The sequence below is a fragment of the Podarcis filfolensis genome (assembly GCF_964270895.1).
Source record: "Podarcis filfolensis genome assembly, chromosome: Z".
In the NCBI taxonomy this organism is placed as follows: domain Eukaryota; kingdom Metazoa; phylum Chordata; class Lepidosauria; order Squamata; family Lacertidae; genus Podarcis; species Podarcis filfolensis.
This window is the reverse complement of record NC_139617.1, coordinates 49,972,905-49,984,246: the sequence shown is the minus strand read 5'-3', so window position 1 is coordinate 49,984,246 and position 11,342 is coordinate 49,972,905. Positions and strand designations below refer to the sequence as shown.

At 33.4% G+C, this 11,342-nt stretch overlaps 1 protein-coding gene across 1 annotated transcript in view; it reads left to right on the top strand.

The window, feature by feature from the left end:
* Positions 1–5,298: 5,298 nt before the first annotated feature.
* DYNC2I2 (dynein 2 intermediate chain 2) overlaps positions 5,299–11,342 on the top strand; it is a gene marked incomplete at its 3' end in the record, with an annotated part of 53,444 nt that continues 47,400 nt past the window's right edge. The window contains 1 exon segment of the mRNA XM_083595289.1: positions 5,299–5,434. Coding sequence (XP_083451415.1) covers positions 5,357–5,434 — 78 coding nt within the window. The 5' untranslated portion in view covers positions 5,299–5,356.

Here is an 11,342-nt window from a genome sequence, read left to right as displayed (position 1 = left end):
CCTCCTATTCCATATTCTGCAATGAAAATAGGGACCTCCTATTCCATATTCTGCGATGAAAATAGGGACCTCCTATTCCAGATTCTGCGATGGAAATAGGGACCTCCTATTTCACCCTCTATAGTGAGAATAGAGACCTCCTATTCCATATTCTGCGATGAACATAGGGACCTCCTATTCCAGATCCTATTCCTACCTCTATAATGAGAATAGGGACCTCCTATTCCAGATTCTGCGATGGAAATAGGGACCTCCTATTCCAGATTCTGCGATGAAAATAGGGACCTCCTATTCCAGATTCTGCGATGGAAATAGGGACCTCCTATTCCATATTCTGCGATGGAAATAGGGACCTCCTATTCCAGATTCTGCGATGGAAATAGGGACCTCCTATTCCTACCTCTATAATGAAAATAGGGACCTCCTCTTCCATATTCTGCGATGAAAATAGGGACCTCCTCTTCCTCCCTCTATAATGAAAATAGGGACCTCCTCTTCCATATTCTGCGATGGAAATAGGGACCTCCTATTCCAGATTCTGCGATGGAAATAGGGACCTCCTATTCCATATTCTGCAATGAAAATAGGGACCTTCTATTCCATATTCTGCGATGAAAATAGGGACCTCCTATTCCAGATTCTGCGATGGAAATAGGGACCTCCTATTTCACCCTCTATAGTGAGAATAGAGACCTCCTATTCCATATTCTGCGATGAACATAGGGACCTCCTATTCCAGATCCTATTCCTACCTCTATAATGAGAATAGGGACCTCCTATTCCAGATTCTGCGATGGAAATAGGGACCTCCTATTCCAGATTCTGCGATGAAAATAGGGACCTCCTATTCCAGATTCTGCGATGGAAATAGGGACCTCCTATTCCATATTCTGCGATGGAAATAGGGACCTCCTATTCCAGATTCTGCGATGGAAATAGGGACCTCCTATTCCTACCTCTATAATGAAAATAGGGACCTCCTCTTCCATATTCTGCGATGAAAATAGGGACCTCCTCTTCCTCCCTCTATAATGAAAATAGGGACCTCCTCTTCCATATTCTGCGATGGAAATAGGGACCTCCTATTCCATATTCTGCGATGAACATAGGGACCTCCTATTCCATATTCTGCAATGAAAATAGGGACCTCCTATTCCAGATTCTGCGATGGAAATAGGGACCTCCTATTCCTACCTCTATAATGAGAATAGGGACCTCCTATTCCATATTCTGCGGTGGAAATAGGGACCTCCTATTCCATATTCTGCAATGAAAATAGGGACCTCCTATTCCATATTCTGCGATGAACATAGGGACCTCCTATTCCATATTCTGCGATGAACATAGGGACCTCCTATTCCATATTCTGCAATGAAAATAGGGACCTCCTATTCCAGATTCTGCGATGGAAATAGGGACCTCCTATTCCTACCTCTATAATGAGAATAGGGACCTCCTATTCCATATTCTGCGGTGGAAATAGGGACCTCCTATTCCATATTCTGCAATGAAAATAGGGACCTCCTATTCCATATTCTGCAATGAAAATAGGGACCTCCTATTCCTCCCTCTATAATGAAAATAGGGACCTCCTCTTCCTCTATAATGAAAATAGGGACCTCCTCTTCCTCCTCTATAATGAAAATAGGGACCTCCTATTTCACCCTCTATAATGAAAATAGAGACCTCATCTTCCTCCCTCTACAATGAAAATAGGGACCTCCTCTTCCTCTATAATGAAAATAGGGACCTCCTCATCCTCCCTGTATAATGAAAATAGGGACCTCCTCTTCCTCCCTGTATAATGAAAATAGGGACCTCCTCATCCTCCCTGTATAATGAAAATAGGGACCTCCTCTTCCTCCCTCTATAATGAAAATAGGGACCTCCTCATCCTCTCTATATAATGAAAATAGGGACCTCCTCTTCCTCCCTGTATAATGAAAATAGGGACCTCCTCTTCCTCCCTGTATAATGAAAATAGGGACCTCCTCTTCCTCCCTCTATAATGAAAATAGGGACCTCCTCTTCCTCCCTCTATAATGAAAATAGGGACCTCCTCTTCCTCCCTCTATAATGAAAATAGGGACCTCCTATTCCTCCCTCTATAATGAAAATAGGGACCTCCTCTTCCTCTATACTGAAAATAGGGACCTCCTATTCCACCCTATATAATGAGAATAGGGACCTCCTATTCCATATTCTGCGATAAAAATAGGGACCTCCTATTCCTCCCTCTATAATGAGAATAGAGACCTCCTATTCCATATTCTGCGATGAAAATAGGGACCTCCTATTTCACCCTCTATAGTGAGAATAGAGACCTCCTATTCCATATTCTGCAATGAAAATAGGGACCTCCTATTCCATATTCTGCGATGGAAATAGGGACCTCCTATTCCAGATTCTGCAATGAAAATAGGGACCTCCTATTCCATATTCTGCGATGGAAATAGGGACCTCCTATTCCATATTCTGCAATGAAAATAGGGACCTCCTATTCCATATTCTGCGATGAAAATAGGGACCTCCTCTTCCTCCCTCTATACTGAAAATAGGGACCTCCTATTCCACCCTATATAATGAGAATAGGGACCTCCTATTCCATATTCTGCAATGAAAATAGGGACCTCCTATTCCATATTCTGCGATGAAAATAGGGACCTCCTCTTCCTACCTCTATAATGAGAATAGGGACCTCCTATTCCATATTCTGCGATGGAAATAGGGACCTCCTATTCCATATTCTACGATGAAAATAGGGACCTCCTATTCCATGTTCTGCGATGAAAATAGAGACCTCCTATTCCTCCCTCTATAATGAGAATAGAGACCTCCTATTCCATATTCTGCATGGAAATAGGGACCTCCTATTTCACCCTCTATAATGAAAATAGAGACCTCATCTTCCTCCCTCTATAATGAAAATAGGGACCTCCTCATCCTCTCTATATAATGAAAATAGGGACCTCCTCTTCCTCCCTGTATAATGAAAATAGGGACCTCCTCTTCCTCCCTGTATAATGAAAATAGGGACCTCCTCTTCCTCCCTCTATAATGAAAATAGGGACCTCCTCTTCCTCTCTATATAATGAAAATAGAGACCTCCTCTTCCTCTATAATGAAAATAGGGACCTCCTCTTCCTCCCTCTATAATGAAAATAGGGACCTCCTATTCCTCCCTCTATAATGAAAATAGGGACCTCCTCTTCCTCCCTCTATAATGAAAATAGGGACCTCCTATTCCATATTCTGCAATGAAAATAGGGACCTCCTCTTCCTCCCTATAATGAAAATAGGGACCTCCTATTCCATATTCTGCAATGAAAATAGGGACTTCCTATTCCGCCCTCTATAATGAAAATAGAGACCTCCTCTTTCTATAATGAAAATAGAGAATATGGAATAGGAGGTCCCTATTTGCAGAATATGGAATAGGAGGTCCCTATTTTCATTGCAGAATATGGAATAGGAGGTCCCTATTTTCATTATAGAGGGAGGAAGAGGAGGTCTCTATCTTCATTATGGAGGGAGGAAGAGGAGGTCTCTATCTTCATTATGGAGGGAGGAAGAGGAGGTCTCTATCTTCATTATGGAGGGAGGAAGAGGAGGTCTCTATCTTCATTATGGAGGGAGGAAGAGGAGGTCTCTATCTTCATTATGGAGGGAGGAAGAGGAGGTCTCTATCTTCATTATGGAGGGAGGAAGAGGAGGTCTCTATCTTCATTATGGAGGGAGGAAGAGGAGGTCTCTATCTTCATTATGGAGGGAGGAAGAGGAGGTCTCTATCTTCATTATGGAGGGAGGAAGAGGAGGTCTCTATCTTCATTATGGAGGGAGGAAGAGGAGGTCTCTATCTTCATTATGGAGGGAGGAAGAGGAGGTCCCTATTTTCATTATAGAGGGAGGAAGAGGAGGTCTCTATCTTCATTATGGAGGGAGGAAGAGGAGGTCTCTATCTTCATTATGGAGGCAGGAAGAGGAGGTCTCTATCTTCATTATGGAGGGAGGAAGAGGAGGTCTCTATCTTCATTATGGAGGGAGGAAGAGGAGGTCTCTATCTTCATTATAGAGGGTGAAATAGGAGGTCCCTATTTTCATTATAGAGGGAGGAAGAGGAGGTCCCTATTTTCATTATAGAGGAAGAGGAGGTCCCTATTTTCATTATAGAGGGAGGAATAGGAGGTCCCTATTTTCATTGCAGAATATGGAATAGGAGGTCCCTATGTTCATCGCAGAATATGGAATAGGAGGTCCCTATGTTCATCGCAGAATATGGAATAGGAGGTCCCTATTTTCATTGCAGAATATGGAATAGGAGGTCCCTATTTTCATTGCAGAATATGGAATAGGAGGTCCCTATGTTCATCGCAGAATATGGAATAGGAGGTCCCTATGTTCATCGCAGAATATGGAATAGGAGGTCCCTATTTTCATTGCAGAATATGGAATAGAGGCCTTTCCGCGCGATTTCCCTCCAATTCTCGCGAGAACACGGCCACCCAGCGCTATTTCCCCTCAGTTCTCGCGAGACGTAGGCATTTCCGCGCGATTTCCCTCCAAGTCTCGCGAGACGACGTCTCCTCGCCGCGATTTCCCCCCGACTTCTCGTGGGAAGTAGTCCGCTTAGCCAGATTCCTTCCCAATTCTCGCGAGAAGATGACTCCCCAGCGCTATTTCCTCTCAGTTCTCGCGAGACGTAGGCCTTTCCGCGCGATTTCCCTCCAATCCTCGCGAGAGGACGTCTCCTCGCCGCGATTTCCCCCCGAGTTCTCGTGGGAAGTAGTCCGCTTAGCGAGATTTCTTCCTAATTCTCGCGAGAAGACGACTCCCCGGCGCTCTTTCCCCCCAGTTCTCGCGAGGCCTAGGCCTTTCCGCGCGATTTCCCTCCAATTCTCGCGAGAAGACGTCACCTCGCCGCGATTTCCCCCCGAGTTCTCGTGGGAAGTAGTCCCCTTAGCGCGATTCCCCAGCAATTCTCGCGAGAAGACGACTCCCCGGCGCTCTTTCCCCTCAGTTCTCGCCAGAAGTCGGCCTTTCCGCGCAATTTCCCTCCAATTCTCGCGAGAAGACGTCTCCTCGCCGCGATTACTTCTCGCGGGAAGTAGTCCGCTTCGCGAGATTTCTTCCCAATTCTCGCGAGAAGACGACTCCCCGGCGCTCTTTCTCGCCAGAAGTCGGTCGCTCGGCGCGATTCCCCAGCAATTCTCGCGAGACCTAGGCCTCTCCCCTTGATACCTTCCGAAATCTCGCGAGAACACGCCTCTCCTCGCGTCATCTCCCCGCGCCGCGTCGCCGCCGTCGCCCTGGCAACGCGGCCTAGTCGGCCCAGAGAAGCCTCGGCCTTTCCTGCGCGATGTTCTCCGACGCGGCCGGCGGCGCCGTGGACGTGGCCTCGGGGTGGCGGGCCGAGCGGGGAAGGCGCTGCGAGGAGGTGGGCGTCGGAAAAGAATAATAATTTTTTCCATATTTCTATTTTTCCTTATAAATAGAGATATTTTCCCCTCAATATTTCCTTATAAATAAATATATTTTTCCCTCAATATTTCCTTATAAATAAATATATTTTTCCCTCAATATTTCTTTATTAATAGAGATATTTTCCCCTCAATATTTCCTCATAAATAGAGATATTTTCCCTCAATATTTCCTTATAAATAAATATATTTTCCCCTCAATATTTCCTTATAAATAGAGATATTTTCCCCTCAATATTTCCTTATAAATAGAGATATTTTTCCCTCAATATTTCCTTATAAATACAGATATTTTCCCCTCAATATTTCCTTATAAATAAATATATTTTTCCCTCAGTATTTCCTTATAAATAAATATATTTTCCCCTCAATATTTCCTCATAAATAGAGATATTTAGAGATATAAATAGAGATATAAATAGAGATATAAATAGAGATATAAATAGAGAATATAAGGAAATATTCTTATAAATAGAGATATTTTCCCCTCCATATTTCCTCATAAATAGAGATATTTTTCCCTCAATATTTCCTTATAAATAAATATATTTTTCCCTCAATATTTCCTTATAAATAGAGATATTTAGAGATATAAATAGAGATATAAATAGAGATATAAATAGAGAATATAAGGAAATATTCTTATAAATAGAGATATATTCCCCTCAATATTTCCTTATAAATAGAGATAGGATGGAAATTTCCATTCATATCTATTAATCAGCATTTGTACTCCTATTTATGTTTAATTTTTATGCCCCTATTAATCCTGTCATCAATATAATATATAACCAATAATATAATATAATATAATATAATATAACATAATATAATATAATATAATATAATATATATAATATATAATATATAATCAATATAATATATAACAATTAATCAGTATATAACATTCTCTCATATCTATAGCTCTCTATTTATTAATCTAGATTAGTTGGATATTGATTAATAAATAGAGAGAGAGCTATAGAGATAGATATAAAATCAATTTTATTTGTCTATAATTGTATATATATATATATATATCTCACTATCTATCTATATATATCTTTGCTATATATCTATATATATCTATATAACAATTAATCAATTAATAACAATCAATAGATAACTAATCCAGATTAATAAATAGATAGATAGATAGATAGATATACAGTTATAGATATAGAGATAGATAACAATCAATAGATAACAATCAATCGATAACTAATCAAGATTAATAGATATAGATATACAGTTATAGATATCTAGATATATAACAATTAATAGATAACTAATCAAGATTAATAAATAGATAGATATAGACATACAGTTATAGATATCTAGATATATAACAATTAATAGATAACTAATCAAGATTAATAAATAGAGAGAGAGAGAGAGCGATACAGTTATAAATATATAACTATCAACAGATAACTAATCCAGAGTAATAGATAGATAGATAGATAGATATACAGTTATAGATATAGAGATATATAACAATCAATAGATAACAATCAATCGATAACTAATCAAGATTAATAAATAGAGAGAGAGAGCGATACAGTTATCAATATATAACTACCAATAGATAACTAATCAAGATTAATAAATAGATAGATAGATAGATAGATAGATATACAGTTATAGATATAGAGATATATAACAATCAATAGATAACAATCAATCGATAACTAATCAAGATTAATAAATACATAGATAGATATACAGTTATAGATATAGAGATATATAACAATCAATCGATAACAGTCAATCGATAACTAATCAAGATTAATAGATAGATATAGATATACAGATATCTAGATATATAACAATCAATAGATAACTAATCAAGATTAATAAATAAATAGATATAGACATACAGTTATAGATATATGGATATATAACAATTAATAGATAACAATCAATCGATAACTAATCAAGATTAATAAATAGATAGATAGATATACAGATAGATATCTAGGTATATAACAATCAATGGATAACAATCAATCGATAACTAATCAAGATTAATAAATAGAGAGAGTGAGAGCGATACAGTTATAAATATATAACTATCAATAGATAACTAACCAAGATTAATAAATAGATAGATAGATAGATAGATAGATATACAGTTATAGATATAGAGATATATAACAATCCATAGATAACAATCAATCGATAACTAATCAAGATTAATAGATAGATATAGATATAGATATCTAGATATATAACAATTAATAGATAACTAATCAAGATTAATAAATAGATAGATATATAGATATAGATATACAGTTATAGATATATGGATATATAACAATCAATAGATAACAATCAATAGATAACTAATCAAGATTAGTAAATAAATAGATAGATATAGATATGCAGTTATAGATATAGAGATATATAACAATCAATAGATAACAATGAATCGATAACTAATCAAGATTAATAGATAGATATAGATATACAGATATCTAGATATATAACAATCAATAGATAACTAATCAAGATTAATAAATAGATATAGATATACAGTTATAGATATATAGATATATAACAATTAATAGATAACTAATCAAGATTAATAAACAGATAGATATAGATATGATATGGATAGATATAGATAGATATGGATATATAACAATCAATAGATAACAATCAATCGATAACTAATCCAGATTAATAAATAGATAGATAGATAGATATACAGTTATAGATATAGAGATATATAACAATCAATAGATAACAATCAATAGATAACTAATCAAGATTAATAAATAGAGAGAGAGCGATACAGTTATAAATATATAACTATCTATAGATAACTAATCAAGATTAATAAATAGATAGATAGATAGATATACAGTTATAGATATAGAGATATATAACAATCAATAGATAACAATCAATCGATAACTAATCAAGATTAATAAATAGAGAGAGCGAGAGCGATACAGTTATAAATATATAACTATCAATAGATAACTAATCAAGATTAATAGATAGATAGATAGATAGATAGATAGATATACAGTTATAGATATAGAGATATATAACAATCCATAGATAACAATCAATCGATAACTAATCAAGATTAATAGATAGATATAGATATACAGTTATAGATATCTAGATATATAACAATTAATAGATAACTAATCAAGATTAATAAATAGATAGATAGATAGATATAGATATACAGTTATAGATATATGGATATATAACAATCAATAGATAACAATCAATAGATAACTAATCAAGATTAGTAAATAAATAGATAGATAGATAGATATACAGTTATCGATATCTAGATATATAACAATCAATGGATAACAATCAATAGATAACTAATCAAGATTAATAAATAGAGAAAGCGAGAACGATACAGTTATAAATATATAACTATCAATAGATAACTAATCCAGATTAATAAATAGATAGATAGATAGATATACAGTTATAGATATCTAGATATATAACAATCAATGGATAACAATCAATCGATAACTAATCAAGATTAATAAATAGAGAGAGAGAGAGCGATACAGTTATAAATAGATAACTATCAATAGATAACTAATCAAGATTAATAAATAGATAGATAGATAGATATACAGTTATAGATATAGAGATATATAACAATCAATAGATAACAATCAATCGATAACTAATCAAGATTAATAGATAGATATAGATATACAGTTATAGATATCTAGATATATAACAATTAATAGATAACTAATCAAGATTAATAGATAGATAGATAGATAGATAGATATAGATATACAGTTATAGATATATGGAGCTATAACAATCAATAGATAACAATCAATAGATAACTAATCAAGATTAGTAAATAAATAGATAGATATAGATATGCAGTTATAGATATAGAGATATATAACAATCAATAGATAACAATGAATCGATAACTAATCAAGATTAATAGATAGATATAGATATACAGATATCTAGATATATAACAATCAATAGATAACTAATCAAGATTAATAAATAGATATAGATATACAGTTATAGATATATAGATATATAACAATTAATAGATAACTAATCAAGATTAATAAACAGATAGATATAGATATGATATGGATAAATATAGATAGATATGGATATATAACAATCAATAGATAACAATCAATAGATAACTAATCCAGATTAATAAATAGATAGATAGATAGATATACAGTTATAGATATCTAGATATATAACAATCAATGGATAACGATCAATAGATAACTAATCAAGATTAATAAATAGAGAGAGAGAGCGATACAGATATAAATATATAACTATCAATAGATAATCAATCCAGATTAATAAATAGATAGATAGATAGATATACAGTTATAGATATCTAGATATATAACAATCAATGGATAACAATCAATAGATAACTAATCAAGATTAATAAATAGAGAGAGAGAGAGCGATACAGTTATAAATATATAACTATCAATAGATAACAATCAATCAATAACTAATCAAGATTAATAAATACATAGATAGATATACAGTTATAGATATATAGATATATAACAATCAATCGATAACAGTCAATCGATAACTAATCAAGATTAATAGATAGATATAGATATACAGATATCTAGATATATAACAATCAATAGATAACTAATCAAGATTAATAAATAGATAGATATAGACATACAGTTATAGATATATGGATATATAACAATTAATAGATAACAATCAATCGATAACTAATCAAGATTAATAAATAGATAGATAGATATACAGATAGATATCTAGATATATAACAATCAATGGATAACAATCAATAGATAACTAATCAAGATTAATAAATAGAGAAAGCGAGAACGATACAGTTATAAATATATAACTATCAATAGATAACTAATCCAGATTAATAAATAGATAGACAGATAGATAGATATACAGTTATAGATATAGAGATATATAACAATCAATAGATAACAATCAATAGATAACTAATCAAGATTAATAAATAGAGAGAGAGCGATACAGTTATAAATATATAACTATCAATAGATAACTAATCCAGATTAATAAATAGATAGATAGATAGATATACAGATAGATATCTAGATATATAACAATCAATGGATAACAATCAATAGATAACTAATCAAGATTAATAAATAGAGAGAGAGAGCGATACAGTTATAAATATATAAGTATCAATAGATAACTAATCAAGATTAATAAATAGATAGATAGATAGATATACAGTTATAGATATAGAGATATATAACAATCAATGGATAACAATCAATAGATAACTAATCAAGATTAATAAATAGATAGATAGATATACAGTTATAGATATAGAGATATATAACAATCAATAGATAACAATCAATCGATAACTAATCAAGATTAATAAATAGATAGATAGATATACAGTTATAGATATATGGATATATAACAATCAATAGATAACAATCAATAGATAACTAATCAAGATTAGTAAATAAATAGATAGATAGATATATACAGTTATAGATATAGAGATATATAACAATCAATAGATAACAATCAATAGATAACTAATCAAGATAAATAGATAGATAGATAGATATACAGTTATAGATATATAACAATCAATAGATAACTATTCAAGTAGCCGGAGTAAGAGTTGGAGTAATAATAATAATAATAATAATAATAATAATAATAATAATAATAATTAAACAGGAGACCCGAGTAGCCGGAGTAGGAGTTGGAGTAATAGTAATAATAATAATATTAATAATAATAATAGGAGACCCAAGTACCAGAGTAGCTGGAGTAGGAGTTGGAGTAATAGTAGTAGTAATAATAATAATGTTAATAATAATAATA